The sequence below is a fragment of the Coffea arabica genome, chromosome 11c (assembly GCF_036785885.1).
Source record: "Coffea arabica cultivar ET-39 chromosome 11c, Coffea Arabica ET-39 HiFi, whole genome shotgun sequence".
In the NCBI taxonomy this organism is placed as follows: domain Eukaryota; kingdom Viridiplantae; phylum Streptophyta; class Magnoliopsida; order Gentianales; family Rubiaceae; genus Coffea; species Coffea arabica.
This window is the reverse complement of record NC_092330.1, coordinates 844,827-865,666: the sequence shown is the minus strand read 5'-3', so window position 1 is coordinate 865,666 and position 20,840 is coordinate 844,827. Positions and strand designations below refer to the sequence as shown.

General features: G+C 32.4%; 1 protein-coding gene across 1 annotated transcript; it reads left to right on the top strand.

The window, feature by feature from the left end:
- The first annotated feature begins 9,704 nt into the window (after nt 1–9,704).
- On the top strand, nt 9,705–14,639 carry LOC113715518 (alpha-galactosidase 1-like). The gene is made up of 14 exons (XM_027239738.2): nt 9,705–10,023; nt 10,744–10,802; nt 11,913–11,969; nt 12,081–12,115; nt 12,212–12,315; nt 12,417–12,492; nt 12,605–12,663; nt 12,845–12,910; nt 13,076–13,159; nt 13,277–13,341; nt 13,615–13,697; nt 13,825–13,915; nt 14,040–14,089; nt 14,189–14,639. The coding sequence occupies exons 1-14, from the start codon at nt 9,779–9,781 to the stop codon at nt 14,423–14,425; spliced, it is 1,311 nt and encodes a 436-aa protein (XP_027095539.1). The 5' UTR covers nt 9,705–9,778; the 3' UTR covers nt 14,426–14,639.
- Nucleotides 14,640–20,840: the final 6,201 nt, after the last annotated feature.

The window sequence follows — 20,840 nt, the reverse complement described above, 5'->3', positions numbered from 1 at the left end:
ATATGTTCTTCTTTGTTTTTTGAGAATACTAAAATATCATCTATATATATTATGACAAACTCTTTATATTTATTAAAAATATTATCCATTTTTCTTTGGAATATGACTGGTGCATTTTTTAACCCAAAAGGCATTTCTAACCATTCATAATGTCCTAAAGGACATGTAAAAGCTGTTCATTCTATACTGTCTTTATGCATTTTAACTTGCCAAAATCCTGACTTACAATCAAATTTACTAAAAATATATCTATATTGGATTCTATTTATTAGCTCGTTTTTATCTGGTATATCATAGCTATCTTCTTTAGTATTATCATTTAGTCTCTTATAATTTATTACCATTCTACTTTTTCTTCTAACTATTTCACTATGTTTTTTAACTATGAATGCTGCACTTCTATGTGGGCTAGTATTTCTTCTAATTATTTTTAACTTGTTTAGATCTGCTATATGCATTTCGAATTCTTTTATATCGTTATTACTAGCTTCTATTTTTGCTGTGCTGATTTTTAGATTTGGATTTAAAATATCTAATTTACATTCTGTTTTGTCCTTATCCCAATGAATTGTTGGATTTTCTCCAAAAATTTCTAATTTTTCTAATTCACTTATTAGTTGATCTATATCTCTATGTCCTGTATCTAACAGATTATATAATTTTTTATTATTTAAAATAGTTTCTATTGTGTCGTAATTTTCTATCTCTAAATATTCTTTAATTTCTTCATCTTCTAAGCAAGTTTGAATTCTTTGTGACAAGTATAAAGGCCTTTCTTCAGTCATTTCCATATTGTCAAAAGAATTAGTTTCCTGATCCTTCCCCCCTATATTCTTGGGTTGAATCATTCTTACAGCTACCTTTTATATCACATTTACAATTATCTTTTCCTTCTAGTCCTAAAAATCTTGTTTGTTTATTTGTAAATTTATCATCTTTATTTATTTTGAATTTATTGCTTGTTAAAAAAGTATTATATGGTAGAAAATGTTCTCTAAGAAATGTTAATCCTGTTCTGGTAAGGATCATGCCATGATATGCCTGTAAAATAAATGATAGTCCTAATCTCATTTGATAAGGAAAACTTCTAATATATATTTCTGTTACCGGATATGGTTGTGTACAGTGTATGTTATCTATATCAAAAAACAATAAAGAATTATGTAATGTTGTATCATATGTATATGTACTTCCATCCATTTGTCTAACTGTTCTAATATGGTATGCTTTTTCATAATATTTTTCTGGAATTAATTCTTGTTGGATTACTATATTACTAGCTCCTGTGTCTATTACTGCTAATAATTATGTTTCAAAATCTCTTATTTTTATTCGAGTTTTTACTTCTATGGACGTTATATTTGATGTTCCTGCTTGTAATAATTCTAAATCATAATTATGTTTTATTTCTTCTATTTCTGAAAAGATTTCTAGATCTATGTTTTCGATATATACTTCGCTTTCTATTATTTTTCCCTTGTTTAATTTTTCTATTTTTTGCTCTAAATGTTCAACTTTATTTTCTAAGATTCTTATCCTTCTTTCTAAATAATGTTCTAAAGGCAGATTTTCTTCAATTTTTTCTTTTTTAATATTTTCTATTAAAACATATTCCTGTGTAAATTTTTCTAAACAGAATTTGCATCCTTCTATATAACATAATTGACATTGAAATCTTAATTCTATTGACGGATATTTATTACAGTTATAACATGGTTTATTATAATTTCCTTTCCTATGTTTCCATTTATGGATATATTCTACTTCAACTAGTTCTAAGTCTTCTAATACTTTAAAATCTTCTTTCATTTCTTCTAAATATATATTATCCATGATAGTTCTATTTTCTGATTTTTCTAAAATTTCATCTATAAAACTTGTGTCTTCTTGTTCTATAAAATCTGTTAAATTTAAGTCTTCAGATACTATACTGTAAATACTTTCCGTTTCTAGTATATTATCATCTATTTCTATTAAATCTTCTGAAAATAATTCTATTAAGTGAGCTTCCCTATTGAAAGAGTTATGTTTTTGTGGACAATTTGTTGCTAAATGATTTGGTTGTTTACAAATAAAACAAGATAATCTATTTCCATAAGTTCTTTCTGGTCTATATCTTCTAACATGATGTTCTTTTTAAGAAATGGTTTTCTAGCTTTGCTTTTTCTAAGATAATATTGTTTTCTAGGGTATCTTTTATAATTTTTATAAGGCTTTCTATATTTTCTTTTTCTCCATATTTTTGTGGTGTGTATATTTCTGAGCAAAAACTATATTCTCCTTTTAATTGCCTTTGTATTTTTATAAAAGTACATTCTTCTACTAGCCTATTGATTATAAATCTTATTGTCGTACTCACATTTTTTAATGTTGGTTCCATAGGCGTTGCTTTGTATAAGGTATATATTTTCTTTCCTAAGTCGTCTGGTAGTTTTGCAAATAATTTTTCTATAATTCCTTCATCATAAAAACATCCTGCTAAACAACTATAATATAAAAAGTCTTGTAGAAAAGGTTTAATATATTTTTAATTTGTAATTGATAATTGTTCTAGTTTTCTTACTGATTCTATCTGTGTCATTACTCCTCCTCTGTTTGGGCTTGTTGCTAATAGAATTTCTTCTACTCGATTGATAAAATTCATTGGATTGACTCCATGTGCCTGATCTTGTTGTAACCTATCTAGAAATTTCTGTTTAAATGCTTTCCATGCTGCTCTTGCTACTCCTCCTAAAAATGTTTCTAAGTATGTATACATTTCTATTACGTTATGATCGAATCCTTTTTGTATATAATTTCTTACTATCCTGGCTTTCCAACTTCCTATTACATCTTCTATCATTTGTGGATCGTAAGATGTTAACATTAAAGTTTTTCCTTCATCTACTGAATGTTCTTTTATTTCTAATTCTAATGGTCTTCTTTTTCCCTTAGAACTATATTTTTCCTCTGGTTCTCTATATTCATTATAGACTATCCTGGGTGGTTGTCCTGGTTCGTATGTTTTGACATTTCCTGTTTGACTAGGATCAGTTTGCATATCTGTTGGTCTGTTACTACTTTCCCCACTTTGTTGTTGTTGATCCATTAATTCTCTATATGATATTATACTGGCTACTTCTAAATTATCTATTTCAAAGATTTCTTCTTCTTTTTTAACTCTAATATTTCCTATGTTTTCATAGTATAATACTTCGTTTAATGCTATTTGTCCATTTGCTTCTAATTTTCTTTCTAAATCAAATAGTTCTTTCTCTGTTAAGTCCATTTTTAATTCTTTTGGATAAAGAATCCTGTGATTTATTTCTATTAATTCTTCATCTAATAAATTTATTTCTATAAGGTCTGATTCTACGTCAGATTTGTCTATTTCTTCATTATCTGTTCCTAAAGCTGTTGGTTCGTAATTGAAAAATCTAAGGCTTGTTCTTCCTTGACTATTTTTATATATTATACTATTTTTTGGTACCATTGGATTATTTTCTTCTATGAATTTACTAATCTCCCATTCTTCTCCTGCCAAGTTTTCTGAGCTTACTTCTATTGGTTTTATTAATTTTATTCCTTTACTTGCCATAGCTTCTACTATTGGCTTTATTTCTACCTTAAATCTGGTTTTACTACTATTTGTTAATTTTCCTATAAATCCGATACTTATTGTTAAATTGTCTTCTTGAAAATTTTCATATCCTTTAATTTGTATTCCTATTTCTAAATTTTTTATGTCTTCTAAAGTTATCATAAAATCTGGGCTGCAATAAAATATTCCTCCATTTTGATTCATATCTACTTCCATACTGGCTATCAATGCATCTTCTACTTTTTTATGTCTCTTATCTAATACTGCTAATAATACTTTTTTCCCCAATCCTTTTCTTGTTAGTCCTTTTATTCCTATAACTATTAATCCTATATGCATATATGTATATTGTCTTCTGATTTGATTTATGCTTTGTTGTGTTATCATTCTAAGATTTACGGGATTACTTAATGCGCTCACTGGTTCTTCTCTGATTTGTCTAAATAATCCTGTATTACTTCTAAGGAATCCTACTGAGTATAAGGTTCTTGGGTTTAATAAACTTATTTCATTATTTCTATATATTTCTAAGTCTCTATCTACGTCTATTGCTTCTTCTACATGCATGCTTCTATTCCTTCTTAATTGTCTTCCTATATTTAATACACTAGTTCCTACTTGTGTATTTTCATTTACTGTCCTACTAGGTCCTGAAAATGATATTCTACTAGCCATCTTAAAATTTTTATGGTTTAGGATTTACTGAAAATATATTACTAAGATGTGGTTTGCTTTCTTTCTTTGTTACACGTAATCTTTTAAATTGGTCTGTTATTTCTTCTAAATCTTTTTCAAACTTATCTATTTGTAGTATTCTGACCTTTACTATTATTGTATATACTTTTTTATGTAAGGATATTAATAATGCTATTATAGCGTTATTTTGTTTAGGATATATTTTATCTGATGCACTAGCTCCTGAATAATCTGTTAATCCTAGCGAATCTTGATGATAATATTTTAATTCTTCTAATGTTTTTAGATAATCTGGATAAAAGACATAGTGTGAGGGAAGTGGCTTATTACTATTACTACTCATATATTAGCTTAAGATAATTTTTTCTATTTTATGTAATAGTACTTCTACTTGATTATAAGATTGTTTCAATTCTATAGATTTTTGTCTTATTTCTTCTAATACTTCTTTAGTTGTTTTTTCTATGTTGATTTTATGTTCTATTTTTAATTGTTTTAGTTCTTCTAAATATTTTATTCTTTTTATTATCTTATTATTTTGTTCTTTTAAGTAATCCTGATTTTCTACTAGTGTCTTTATTATTTTATTTTTATTTTTTGTTCTAATAAATTTTCTATTATCCGAGAATTATTTTCTTTATGTTTTTCTAAAGATTCTCCTAAAGATATTACTAGATCAATAAGGCTATTATAATTTTTATCTTCTTTGCTAACTATTCCAGCAGTACTTAAATGATTATATGGGAGAAAGAGCTTTGAAGGAGAAATTGAAGAAGGACAAGAAGACAACGATCATTATTGGCAAACAATGGGACCAGAAGAACTCCACAACATCGAAAAAATGATGGAAGGATAATAGGACCCGAACACATTATTGTACATACCTTACAATTGTAAATAAAAGTACTAAAAAGATTGTCGGCCATATAGCTTTTTGAAAATTTTGGCCATTATAGGCCATATAGTTTTTTGACATAGCTTTTTGAAAATTTGGGCCATTGTTGGCTTCATAGACTAGATACCGGATTCCAACTAAATTGAAATCCGCAAAAATAATTAGGAAACACAAGTCCGGATTTCAAATCTGAATAACAAGCCTATAAAAGCACCAGTCTCAAACCATTGTTGAGTACGATGCTTTCATAACCTGTAAATTACAAAGCATTCCATATATTCAGTTCTAAACACCCTTTGCAAAGCTTAATCTTTCTAGTCATATTATTATTGAGAGGAAAGGGAAACATAGAATAGAAATTAGTACAGCCTACCCTAGATTTAATCCAAATAACCGGAAACTTTGAGAGAGATACCCTATTTTGGAGTCTTAAAAGTCCAAAAGACAGTGTAGTACCCATCTTAGCTGTTCGGTCAAGAATACTGCAAGGCGTAAGGGGAAGATCTGGTGAGGCAAACCTCTAAAAAACAAGATTCCAACTCTCGTAGCATCAGAAGGAAACTTTGGAATTAAAGCAAGGAAAGTATAATTTCTCTAACCTCTATCAAGTACCGAGTCCTCATATAATTTTTGAACCAAAAAGTTTATCATATAGTTTATAATTTTTGCATATAAACTCTGTATGAATTTTGAATCACCTTTTCAGTTCACAACTAGTCAAGAAAATTCATATAGAATAGCATTAGCAACTCTTAAACAATCAGATACTTATTATTATTTTGATAAAATTTTAGAAGATTTAGAAATATCAGATCAGTGTTTAGCATAAATAGAAATAGAAGAATTTAGATTAGCAAAAGTAGCACATCACTATCCCTCATCATTTCTCAGAAATATTAGACGAGCAAAAGTAGATTTACTTTGGCACAAATATTCTGAATTAAAATCCATAGAAAGACAAAAATTAGAAGAAAAGGAAAAATATTACTTCCTCCGTCCCACTTTGATAGTGCTATATTCCTTTTTCATCTGTCCGAAATTGTAGTCCACTTTCCAATTGAAAAATGTAGTTGTATTTTAATTTTTCTAAAATACCCTTATTCAATGTAAGTAGTTGTTACTATAAACCTATCCCATTTAATGAGAGTTGATTCTTTTTTTACCATCAATTCAAGTTCCCATAAAGTTGTACCATATTTAATGTGAGGGTATTTTAGGAAAATAGCAGTCTAAATTTTTATTATAATATTAGTATAATTATATAATATATTTATAATAATAATATATTTATATTTATAATTGTTATATACACATATAATATATTATATAAATATTATATTATAATTATTTAATTAAATATAATTATATTTATATAATAGATATTATAAATTTATTAATATTATATAATAATATATTTATAAATGTATATTATATGTGCATATAATTATAATATATATGTGTATATAATAACAATATATTATATATTTATATTTATAATAATTATTATAAATATAATAATAATTATATTTGATATATAATATACATTATAATTATATAATATATTAGTATAATTAATATATATTGTATATTTATATAATTATATAGATAATATTTAATATAATTAGTTACAAATGTATAATAATGATATTATTAGTTATACGTATTATATAATGTATATTAGTATATATAATATAATTGATATTATCAATTATACTAATAATTATATATATGTCTTCTAATATAAATCATTAATTAGTTATACTAAATTTACTAATACATTTATATTAATACATTTAATTAGTGAAAATTTCTTATATCCCATTTCAAAAGAGCCAACGAACCAAACAGCAACTATAGTAATGATATACATTCCTGGTACTGAACCAAACATAGATTTATTGGAATGATTGACTCCGTTCCAAACCCAGGATGAATGAATGATCCCAAATTCAAATCCGATTCCAAGGCATAAGCCAAACGCCACCTAAGTTTGTATTGTCCCGTTACACACGTCTTGTAGGGTGTGATTCGCGCAGCGGCGTTCAGAAGTAACTGATGATCAACAACAACGTGTACATCATATCTGCTCGCTCAATAGAATCTTATTATACAGTTGAAACAACCAAAAACAATAAAACAAAATTTCCCCTTGTGCTCCTAAATTCAGAAGAAGTGTACAAGGTAGCAACGATGACATGGAGGGAGACAGGAGGGGAGTCGTGTAGCGGGTTAAATGGAGCAGTAATCCAAGTCCAAGACGCAGAAGTGCCACAAACCACCAACGGACGTTGGTTTCCTTGAATTTGGTCTTTTTGTCCCACTACTCCTTTCTGAAAAAGCTTGACAAGCAACCTGCCTTAACTTCCCTGCTTATACGTCTTGCTTTTGAGCGTGGCGGCGTTCTATTAGGCGCTGCTGGAGTTTGGAGACCTCCCCCAACTCCATGGACACCACGCTACCGTTCATTTTCTTTTTGACGAGTGAGGTCTTGAATTTGACCGTGACCTTTTCTACTAAGGGGCTCAAGACTTCCGAAGAACTCCGTGGATACGACGATACCGTTCTTTCATAATAAAAAAAATAGAACATCTTAGTTAATTAAATGATATCGACTGTTTTAGATAAAATTTATTTTTTAAAAAAAATAAATGATAAAGTATTCACTTGTCACTTAATGTAAAATGAAGAGGTGATTTCTGGTGGGCAGCAGAACCGACCTAAATCAGTCCTCTCTCAAGTGAGGTGTGATAAGTTTGCTTGTCCGAAGTGAATGGCAAGATTCCTCCCCTAGGATCACTCTGACGATCAAGTCAGTATATACTCGAATGAATGTTTGATTTTAATATTTAAAGATTCGATAACTTAACAGATTTCAAATTGTAATTTTTAGACTCGTAATTCTTTGACGTTGGATAGAGCTTGAAGCGCCGGATACACTGGAATCTCAAAACCGATTTACGTGTACGCATAATGGAGAAGTGTTTATCCATAAAAAGCATTCTTATCCTCTGTGTGCCGAATCTGCAGTAAAGATTTAATTGATTTATATCTCACCAGACCCTTGCAGTTCTTGTAAATAGGATATCTAGATACTACAACTTGAGAAAATAGGAATTTAATCCCTTCTATTCTATTAAGAGTGCGCTTGATAAAACTGAAATCTGAATCTATTAAGTTATTATATCATTAAGTACTAAATTTGATGCATTGAGTATATATCACTTAAAAGTGCGTAGTTCAATATTTATTTTTGGAAGTATGTTTTGCATAGAAAATTCAATGTCATTTAATTAATTTAGATATTCAATTTTTAGTTATCAAATCCGTCTGAACATGTTAAGACCTGAATGCATTAAGTGTTGAATCGAGTTATCAAACAGGGCTTGAGTCTCTATTCTAGTGCCTCCAATTTAAAAGAAAAAAAGTTAAGTGAAAATGTAATTTACTCGCATTTTATGCAAGATTTATTTAAGAAATTTGAGTTGCGCTAGAGTACATACATTTGTTGGTACTTGCTTGAGGGCACAAGGAAGCAAACGAGGAAAATCTTTTAATGAAACTAAAAATAATATTAATGCATTTGATATATATATATATATATATATATAGATACATAGTATAGGGGAGATTCCACAAAAGGAAATATATGTGACCTGTGGTATGGCTATATTTAACTAACAAGAATATGATACTACAAGGTCATTCGTAGTATTTCCCTATGGCATATCCAAAAGGTATGAAAAGCAAAATATAGAAACAAGATAAAACACATAAATGAAAATTAGTAAGCAATTCCAACGAATGATGTATATCTAAAAGGCTTGAAAACCAAATCATGGTAACAAAAGATTATATAAATGCAAATGAAAATTTATTATCAACTTCAAAAAACAATAATATAACTTTTTTTTTTTTTTTTTAAAAGAAGCAGAGTAGGCGCTCTTTAGTAGTATTAATACTACCTACGTAGGATATGATGATAGAACACTGGATGGCACGTTGTAGCCACCCCATATATGAGTGGTGTAATCTTTTTGAAAAGAAAAAAATGGTAGTTTTTTATTTTGTACTTAAATTACATTTAATCTATAATTGATTGTATTATATAAATTATTGTATGTACTATTATAGGGAGGGAGGGATGGAATCGGTGGCATGGGACGAGAAAGTATAAGCGAGAAAGATCTGAATTTTAAACCTTTCACTTATAATAAAAAAAAAAAAAGACTTGTACTGTTATGCAAATAAGACTTGAAAGAGAATTAGTCGAGGATTTGATGGAAGGGATTCTAATGTAGAAACTTAGGTGACAAAAGTAGAATATGACAATTGAGGAGATGGTATTGGGAGATTTATGTAATAATCAACCCTTGTCATATTTAGTGGGATCATGAGCCATTTGTCTGATACTAAAAAGAAGGGATAATAACCCCGGGGGGAAGGCCGGAATGTTTTTTCAGTGGAAAGAAAAATGATTGGTTTTCATCCGTACCTACGGCTCTTTCTCATAGTATAAATATGGACGTGGATAGACTCAGCCTTCCACTTCTTCATTTTCTCTACTCGTCACTCAGTTACTTGAGTAGCAGACAAAGTAATACTAGTCCATGGAGGACAGGAAGAAGCCATCAATTTCGTCGCCTGCTACCAAGTTCTTTATTGTTTTGTTATTCATCTTCTTTTTGGATATTCATGGTGGCGGCCATTATAGTTTCCATGCATCTGCCAGAAAACTGCCAAATGTGGAGGAGGAAAACAGAAGTGTAGTAGACATTAGTGATGAAAATTCAGCCACCAGCGGCAGCAGGAGGAGTCTGCTCTCCAATGGCCTCGCCATAACTCCTGCAATGGGGTGACTCACTAGTCACTACTACATATCCATTAATTAATCGTTCCTTTTTCCATTTCTCTGAAACATGGTGCTGATTAAGATGGCTGTGTATCTTTTTTTTTGCCCTTTTTGGAAAGAATGGCTGTATATCTTCTTCTTATTTAATAGTTTCTTGTCTTTTATGTTTGTATATATCTCTGTGTGTTTCTGTTATTTCAAGAACTCCATGTCAAAGAGCTATGCATATAGTTGATTATAATAGGTGTGTGTGTGTGTCTATATATATATATATTCACAAGAGATGAGAGAGGTAAGGGGATTAGGACCTTTAAATCCCAGTGTCTCAATTAATTTTAGTCGTTAGATCAAAACTGCTTGATCTTGATGTTTACTATGTTGTTAATTGTGATGGGATTACATGGAAGATGAGGGAGTTCATTGAGAAAAAGGAGATGTTTAATCCATCATTTCATGTGAATCTGGCTCTCAGTTGGTCAAATTGATCATTACTATAGCGTCGTGTCACCTCAATTACTGGGTATGGGGTAGGTCTTCAGAGAGAAAAGTCGTTTACTTGATTCTTTTGCCGTATGGATACAACCTGTTCTTGTTGTTGAATCTTCCTGTTTTCTAATGTATATATCTTTTTGTCCTTGATCACTTGTTTTAATCTCTTGGTTTTGGTCTTTTCTTTGACATTATAACAAAGACTATTGTTTGATTTGTTGTCTTTACTTGCAGGTGGAATAGCTGGAATCACTTTGCCTGCAACGTTAGCGAGGAACTTATCAAAGAAACGGGTAAAATAATTGGCTACTTGTACACATGGTCATGGGCACATGGCTTGGCTTGGTTTGGTTTGGTCACAAGTTTTTTTTTTTTTTTTTCGAACACGATAGATCTATTTTTACTGTAAACTATGGGAAGAGAGTGGCTCAACGGAGCCAAGAGGGGAATCCGAGGGAATTGAATCATTATCGATCCAGATGTGTGACTACGTGCCTACTGACAAAATATTTTAGAAAGTCCTGAATTTTTAGAATACAAGCCACGAAATTCAATTTCTTAACCCACACTTAAATAGAGTCTTGCCACCTTTTTAGTGGCCAACTACTCTAAAAATAGTCGGTGTTGGTCTGAAGTTTAATACTTCTATTGTTTCTTGCTAGATCATTGTAGTAGAAAATTTTCCATGTGTTTGAAAAAAAATTATTTTCAGCTACCCCACAGCTAGACCCCTTCACATGGACGAGCAATTATCAGGACCTGCCTTTTGTCAGCCAATCAAAACTAGACCAGACTGTTAAAAGTGGTCTTGTCGCTTTCATCACACCATCCGTTTCTTTTTCTTCAACGTCTCTTCTTCATCACATGCAATTTTGGTTGTCACCTTTGACGAAGTTGTGCGATATCAACTTCTTCTTTAACATATTCTGCAAAATCAAATCAGTGCTAATTCATTCATGAGCCAGATTTCTTAAAAAACTTCCAATTAAAAAACTCTAAAACCAAAAGGAATGATTAAGTCCATGTGTGAATCTTTTTGGCAACGTACATCCTTGTTGCCATTTTGTAACTTATTTTCTACTAGTTATGAGTTACATTTCCATGCGTTCTCAAAACATTCAGTCTGCACACTGATTTGCTTGCATCAAATTGAAAAATATTGTTTTATTTTATCTAGAAATCGGTGTCTATCTATAGATGTAATGAAAATTTGCAAATAATCATCTGGTTCCCCGTGAACATGGTAAACTGAGTGGAATTGGATTATGTCCTAAGACAAACAAATGTTGCTTAATTTAAATAAGGATACTAATAAGGAACAAAGACACAGGTTAATGTCATTCCAAATTGTTCATCATTCTCTGTCCCTTTAATCTTAGTAGTGAAACCTATTTGTTTAACAGCTGATGCACTGGTTTCAACTGGCCTGTCCAAGCTTGGATATCAATATGTGAACATAGGTACGGTTCTTTTTTTTGTGTATGTGCGTGTGGCTTCATGCAGCTTCCTCTACCTATTTGCATGCAAACACTAGTTTGAAAGAATGATTTTACATATGTTATCTTTTCCAGATGATTGCTGGGCAGAAATTAACCGTGATGACAAGGTTACTTTTCTTGAATTTAAATAGCCAACGTCTAGCTTCTTTGGTTTTGGATGAACTGTTTATGACTGGTCCTTGACAAATAACAATGAAATTCAGGGAAATCTAGTGCCTAAGAAGTCTACATTTCCTTCGGGCATGAAAGCCCTTGCAGACTATATCCACAGAAAGGGACTCAAGTTGGGAATCTACTCGGATGCAGGGTAAGATCATCACTGGCTCTACTTGCAAATTGACCTTTGGTTTGAATTTTATGCTGTCCGAGTTTTTTACAATAGGTGTATGCATCTGTTGAAATATGCAGGTATTATACTTGTAGCAAGAAAATGCCAGGTTCTCTTGGTTACGAGGAAAAGGATGCAAAGACCTTTGCATCATGGGTAAGCATCGCTGTCATTCCTGTCTGATGATAATGCATTTGGTGAACCAAACTACAGAAATTGATAGAATCGAAAATGCAATGTGCCAAGTAATTGACTCGTTCCACCACAGGGTATAGATTATCTCAAGTATGATAACTGCAACACCGATGGCTCGAAGCCAGTCGAGAGGTATGCAATCTCATTTCTGAGCATGGCCGCCAAATATTAGCACTTGCTAATCAAAGTTCTATGGGAGCTCCAAGCTTCCACAGATATCATCTGTCGAAAGTTGTAAACAACTTCATAAATTTCCTGTCCGAGAAAATGAGGTTTCCACACTAATTTCTTCTTCTTCTTCTTCTTTGTGTAGATATCCTGTAATGACCCATGCCCTGATGAAAGCTGGCCGTCCTATATACTTCTCGCTGTGTGAATGGTGATCTTATTCTTTCCTCTCTATATATATACACACACACACACACAAAGAGAGACAGTTTTTCTGTAACTTTGGATGGATTATTATTTCCAGTAACTATTAGCTTTCTGCACTTTCTAGTTGGTCATAAACCCCTGATTCTTGATACCGGCTTTTCTATGCCAGGGGAGATATGCACCCTGCTCTATGGGGAGGAAACTTAGGCAATAGCTGGAGAACCACAAATGATATAAGTGATACTTGGGACAGGTATGCATCTTATCTTTTCCACCTATTATGCCATTGTTTGGAGGGATGTTTTGGACTACAATTGTTGTGCTAGTATATAAATTGAAGCTTTTGCTTCTTTAAACAACAACCCTGCAGCATGGTCTCCAGAGCAGACGAGAATGAAGTATATGCAGAATATGCAAGGCCAGGCGGCTGGAACGGTTAGCTTTCACTTTTCACTGACTATCCATAGTTTGTCTGTTCAGCCAATTCATCTGAAGCTAAGTTGTGCAAGTGAATTCTTTGTTGAATGAATCAGAAATTGGCTATTGCCATTTAATTGTGACCGCCACTTTCAAGTGGCTTCCTCCGACGCAGTTTCGTTGGCTTCTTTCCCCTTAGATTAGGCTAGAATAGGTTATATAAATGTTATCGTTGTGAAAAAAAAAAAAATCAGAAATTGACTGTCATTCTTACAAAATTTCAATAAACAGATCCTGACATGCTTGAGGTGGGAAATGGAGGAATGACAAAAAATGAATATATTGTCCACTTCAGTATTTGGGCTATTTCCAAGGTATCTGAGTTGAGTTCCTCCTTGATTATTCCTTTTGATTTATTGTTCTATTTCATGCTCTTTATTTTTTTTAAATAAAAAAAAAACTTGTATATTGACTGCGTTTCTTGCCATGTAATTAATTAAGGCTCCCCTTCTGATTGGCTGTGACGTAAATAATATAACAAAAGAGACAATGGAAATTCTTGGCAACGAAGAGGTTATTGCAGTTAACCAAGGTAAATTAAATTTCTTACCAATTTTTTTCACTATGAATTTTTACCATCATTCTATCCCAGGAAAAAAAAAAAAAAAAAACAGTGTCCCTTTTGGTGATTCTTCTTCAATCCTTGGCAAAAACAGATAAGTTTGGTGTTCAAGCTAAAAAGGTCCGAATGCTGGGTGATTTGGAGGTAATTATTATCTTAACAGCAGCTGACCAATTATTAGATGAATAGTCGCTAAAATTATATTAACTTTTTTTTTTTTGTTTTCTTTTGGTGGGTAAGTAGGTATGGGCTGGGCCACTTTCGGATTACAGAGTAGCAGTGCTGCTCGTGAACCGCAGCACAAGGCGGGACTCCATCACGGCCCACTGGGAAGATATTGGGCTGCCCCTAAAGACTGTTGTTACTGTAAGAGATCTTTGGCAGCACAAGACTTTGAAGAAAAAGTTTGTGGGCAGCTTAACTGCTACAGTGGATTATCATGCTTCCAAGATGTATATCTTCACCCCAGATAGGTCTTGATAGGTCTTGATAGATCATGATTCATCAGACTTACCTATTTTTCATCTCATTTTGCATTGTTGGATAGGTAGATGTGTTGCTGTCACTGGCTAAGGTCAAACACTTAAAATTGTTCCCAAGAAGAGCAAACATCTCTTCTGTTTCTTTGTGGGGGCATCTTTCAATTATTGTCTCAACAAAATTATGGAGTAAAATTAAGTCTTGTGCAAGGTAAGAGATAGTTTTGTGGAGATAGAGCAATGGTGCTCCTATGCGGTTAAGTTTTGGAGCCTCTAGCTTGCAAGTGCTTTTGACTCCTAATTCAGTCTCTCACTTTTGTTAGATCCTGACTTTAGTAGTTTTTTAGAAAAATATATTACAGCGATTTGATATACGTGAGGTAAAAACACGACTGAGAAATGTTTTTATTGAAAACATAAAAATTTTTCTGCAGAAAATCATAATCCAAACAAGGCTTATACTTGCAAGCTTGTAGCTTGGATAACAATTCAAGAAAATAACAAGTTTTACCACATTATAATCCTTGGAGATGGCCTCCGTTTGGATTCTGGGGGTGTTTTTGAAAAATTTTACTGTTGCAGAGTTTTTAGAGTATATTTTGGGATATTTAAGAGTAGTAAAGTTTTTAAAATCTATTTTGGGATAATTTTAAACATTAAAAAAAATTTAGACTATTTTTTAGAGTACTTTTTAAAATTTTTTATTTGAATACACTTATGAATGATCCACTTATGAATACACTTATGATAGTCAATAAAGTCATAATTATGATAAAAACAATTGGACGCACCCAAACTTTTAGCACCAAAAAAAAAATCAAGAGAAAAGGTTATTCAACTTTTATCCCTTGTATTATTTGGTGTTCATGAGTAATTTTCATTCAAATAAATGTTCTTAACTTCAACTAGAATTAAAAGAAGTCGCAACTGGACATTAACTAGATGATAGTTTACCATCAGAACCCTCTTACGACTCTCGATCCTTCTTTTTCTTGTAAGACTGAGAGTAGGGGTGCTAGCAAGTCAAGCTGCTCGCGAGTAGCTCGCGAGCAGCTTGATCAAAAGCTTGACTCGAACTCAGTAAAATCGAGCTCGAGCTCTACTCGTTAAATTTAACGAGTCGAGTTCGAGCTCAAGAAATAAATACTCGAGTGCTCGTCGAGCTTAATCGAGCTTTCATATTTTATTTATATTATATATTATATATTTTAAAAAAATTATAGATTTATTTCAAAACTCGAGCTCGAGCTCGAGAAGCTCGGGCTTGATATTTTACTCGAGCTCAAACGAGTCGAGCTCGAGTTTAGTTTTATTTCATCGAGTCGAGCTCGAGTCCAAATTTTTTTACTCGATCGAGCTCGAGTAGCACAAATTTTGATCGAGCTCGAGCTCGAGTATGGTGCTACTCGAGCTCGACTCGGCTCGATAGCACCTCTAACTGAGAGTCTATGGTAAACCGAGTTTTAAAAAAAAAATCAAGAAAAGCATGAACATGTATGCTGTTTGTTAGTATAATATTATTAGGTTTTTTAATTATTTGTCATTTGGCTTAGTGCAACCAACAATTAAACACAATGATTTATATTAGAGAGTGTTTCCTGGTTCATCAATGTTTGAGCTCAGAAATTAATTTTGACATGATCATCATTATGTTTATGTTTAATTGTGAATGTCTTGAAACTTTAACACCTATCGCCTATCACTGTTAGTATGGAGTTTTTTTTATCACTTATTTTGTTGTACAGTAATTTTTTTTTTGTCCTCCACGTGATCATTATTTTTTTTCTTATAAAGTAGTACTAATCTTTTCCCAACATGGAAGGGGTTTTTTTTATTGGACCAAAAAACCAGTCCCTAAACAAATCAAACTTGTCACGGTCAGTTCCAAATCCTAACCTAATTAACCCAAAAATCATTATTAACGTACTATACATATATTATATATACCGCCCTAATTAATTACATTGTCTGTCTGTTCTTAATTTTAAGGCAAGACAAGACTTTTTAAGTATTTTGATACAAGAAGATTATCTTATAATTAGCTGCTCCTCGATCTGCTTAATTAAGTAGAGCATGCATGGCTTCTTCGAGTGATCAACGGCCTCATGATGAGTTTGGCCTGCAGGAGTGTGAAAATTGCAAGTGGAAGAAAGAACTTCCTCTGGGAATGAGGTTTAGACCCACAGATGAAGAACTCATTCGTGATTATCTAGGCTTAGATTTTGGGATTTGCCTATTACTCCTGCAGGCATCATCAATGATGAAACGTTTATAATTATCCTCCAAACTTATTGCGAAGTAAATTTCATTCATTCTTCCTTCTTAGTGTTTATGTGATATTATTGTTATCTGACTTATTTTCCCAATGGTTGATTAGAAAACACAATTTTTACAACAAAGATTGATGAGTACTTCTGTTCTGTGCCAAGTATATTGTGTTTATTTTTTAAGGCCATTATGGAGGTCTTGTTCTATTCTTCCTGCTGTAATTAAACTAGCTTAATCAGGGATTCTTCTACCTAAATCTACTTTAATTTTGTTTGTAGGAATAGATAGAGAACACGGAAAAGATAACGGGGGAAAAACCCATTAACATAAAAGCCATGGTTTGCATGGAAACTAAATGTAGGGTTTTTGCTTGGAGACTAGGGCCCCATTTGGGACGCTTACAGAAGCGCTTTTTGGCACTAAAAATACTTTTAGCGTGTTTGGTAGCTAATTTTCCGTAACTTAAGGAGCCAAATTTTTGATAAATTAAAAGAACATTAGTTAAATGCTTATGTATAAGCCACAGCAATCTCAAATGGAAAAACAAGCCAATTGAATCTGACGTGCTATTTTAGCTAGTTGTATCTGTTTATTTTTTGAAAGTTATAGTCGGAGGGTTTTTTTTTCCGAGTTTGGCTAACAAATGTTGTCAGTCTTTTTTCTAAAATATATATATATATATATATATATAGTTAATTTGAGGGAGTATCTAAATGCACGGGATGCAATAACTGTAATTGTGTGGATTAACATTGATCGTGGTAAATTATATTGTAATTTAGGCATGCTAACTGTTAGAAATAAATCTTGTTTTTAACCTTTTTTCATGCTACTTTATTAAGTACTCCATAACAGTTTCTGATTGTACGTATTACAAAAAAAAAAAAGGTAGAAATAATTCTGATGCAAATTAATTTTGCAAAAAGATGGTGTGGACATAATGATAGGCACATGTACTTCTTCACAAATCTGGAGATGAAAGATAAGAGCATCATAAATGCGAGACGTTCCGTAGAAGAGGTGGGATATTGGAAGGCAACGCAGGCGCAAGCCAAAATTACCAAAAACCATCTGACGCTTGGAACCAAAACCCCTCTTAGCTACTACAAATTTGTGCTTGATAAGAATGGTAAAAAGGTAGGCAGAAAACAGAATTGGCTCATGCAAGAATATAGACTTCCAGATAATCGGGTAATTGATTATATATAGCCAATTTTTATTTCACTTTTTGGAATGCAAATATAATACTAGTACACCTAATTTTCCACCCCAATGTCAGGTATAGGATTCGAACCATAAACCTGACAGCAGGGAAGAAGTATTACAACCCTCCCTTAGCCATTGGGCCAAATTATTATTTTTGGTAATGTTTTTGGTATTTTGCAGTCACTAGATGGAGAATTGGTGCTTTGTGTGGTTTATTCTCATGAGAAAGGAAAGAAAAAATTACCTTCTTAATTGAGAATATCCCAATGAATACCAGATTTCTGGAAGGTGGAGGGTTTGGCTTTGGCATGAGCAGTGCCCCGAGAAGAAGAACACAAGTGGCTCAATGACTCCAGAAGCTGTGGAATATCGAAATCTGTTGCCAAAAGCATTTTCCTTCTTGTTGTTGTTGCTGTTTTATATGTGTGTGTGTGTGTGTTCTTTTCTTTTTTTTTTCTTTCTCTTTTTGGGTTTCCTTAGCCTCAGATGTTTCCTGTGCCTCAGATGTTCTTTGTCTTCTTAATTAGGGAGGAATAATGTGTTTCTCATCGGACATTGTTGTTATTAGGTTAATTTGTTCAAAACTTATTGATGACTTGTATAGTTTTTGTCAATAGATGACTTTCATTTACTCGAACCTTGTTCAACTTTATTTTGGACATTTCATTATAACTATTTAAAAAGTTTTGGCAAAGCACTATCCTTTCCAATATGCATAAACTTATCTCAAACAAAATTGCAGATTAAATTGTTTTGATCTATTTAATGATGCAATTTTTTTATCCATATTCACTAAATTAACTAAGGGCGCGCTTGATAAAACTGAAGTTTGAAATCTAAAATTTGAATTCATTAAATTATTGAATTGTTAAATATTAAATCTAATATATTTGAGTGCATATCACATTCAGTGATAAGTGAATAGCTTATCACTTAATTTTGGAAACAAGTTTTGTCTAGAAAATTCAGTGCCACTTAATTAATTCATATGTTCATTTTTTTTTATTATCAAACGGTTTGAATATGTTAAGATCTGAATCCATTAAATTTAAATGTTGAATTGAATTATCAAAGAAAACCTAAATATATCACGGACACAGGTTGCTTGCTAAAGTAGAAACATTCGGTTAGATCTTTAAGAAAATCCTAACTTATGTCCCAAAAAGTTGGCTCCTAAATAGATACAAGTCTTTAAAGGTGACAACGGGATGATTTTGGAGTGAAAGAGCCAACCCCCTGCCTTCCCTCCCTCCCTCCCTCCCTCTTGGCTCCAGCACGAGTGCCCACTGGTAGCTCCGTTTATTTCTCTTTCTTTTTTTTTCTTTTTTTTTTGTGAGAGCTTGAGTCCAACCACTTAATGTACTACTATTATCGCCTCTTTAAGTAACTCCCCTAAACACTAGAGATTGGTCCAGCAGCCACCCGGAGGGCCTTTAAGTGTCTTTTGGAGTGTTATTGGATACTTGTTTTCTCAAGTCCATTAGGTGCCTTAATACATGCGTTTGATTGAGAGGTGGTTTAGTCCCCTTTGGGTCCTAAATAGCCTCGTTGGCCTGGTCCCTTTTCCCATGGTATAGGTTTGGGTGCAAGTGTATGTGTAACATATGGATATTTTACCAAGGATTTCAATGTTTTTGGTATTTTGCAGTCACTAGATGGAGAATTGGTGCTTTGTGTGGTTTATTCTCATAAGAAAGGAAAGAAAAAATTACCTTCTTAATTAGAATATCCAAATGAATAACAGATTTCTGGAAGGTGGAGAGTTTTGTTTTGGCATGAGCAATGCCCCAAGACTAAGAACACAAATGGCTCAATGACTCCAAAAGCTGTGGAATATTGAAATCCGGTGCCAAAAGCATTTTCCTTGTTGTTGTTGCTGCTGTTTTTGTTAGGAAATTGGCTTAATTTCTTTTAGTCAAGATTCCTATTTGGTGTAGGAAGTAACTAGTTTCCTAATTGGTTTTAGTTACTTGAAGTAATAGTCAAGTAAAACCCTATTTAGTTAGATGCTATTTCTTACTCTATATGAGTTTAGAAAATAGTATTGGTTTCCAATTGTTATTTGATTTTTTGGTAGTAATGTTCTCTATAAATATGTAAGTTGGCATACTACAAAGACACACAATAAAGGAATGAGAGAGTTTACAAGAGTTGGGGCTTAGAAATCAAGCTGTAATCTTGTGGTGTTTTTTTCTCTCATAGTAAGAACAAGTTTTTCTCTCCGTGGATGTAGGCTTGGTGATTAAGCCGAACCACGTTAATTCTTGTGTGTTGTTCATCGTTCGTGCTAGATACTATTTTCTATTAAATTGTTGGTCTTTTTCCTTTTCAAATAATTGACTTGATACCCTAACAAGTGGTATTAGAGCTCCGTTGGGATTTTGGTTAATTATTTGAAATTGAGTGGGTGATTGTATACCATGGGGTTTGGAACTATACAGTTTCCAATTCAACTGTTTAATGGAACTACAAGTTTCACTTTGTGGCAAAGAAGAGTGAAGGATGTTCTAGTTCAACAAGGCTTGACAAAAGTGTTGAATGGAAAGAACAAGAAGCCAGAGAGCATGAAGGATGATGAGTTTGAGGAGTTGGACGCAAGGTGTGCGAGCACGATTCGGCCCTATGTGACGGACAACATCATAAATAATGTGATAGATGAGGAAGATTCTGTAGCAGACCTCTGAAAAAAATTGGAAAAGCTTTATCTGGCTAAAAGCTTATCCAATAAGTTGCATCTAAAGCGGCAACTTTATGCACTAAAGATGGTGGAGGGTGGCAGTCTCATAGATCACATGAATACGTTCAACAAAATTTTGGATCAACTCCAAAAGTTTGGCGTAGATATTGAGGAAGAAGATAAGGCCCTTTTACTTCTTATCTCAATCTCTGATTCTTACGAAAGTGTCGTGACAACCCTGTTGTATGGGAATGACACTTTAGAG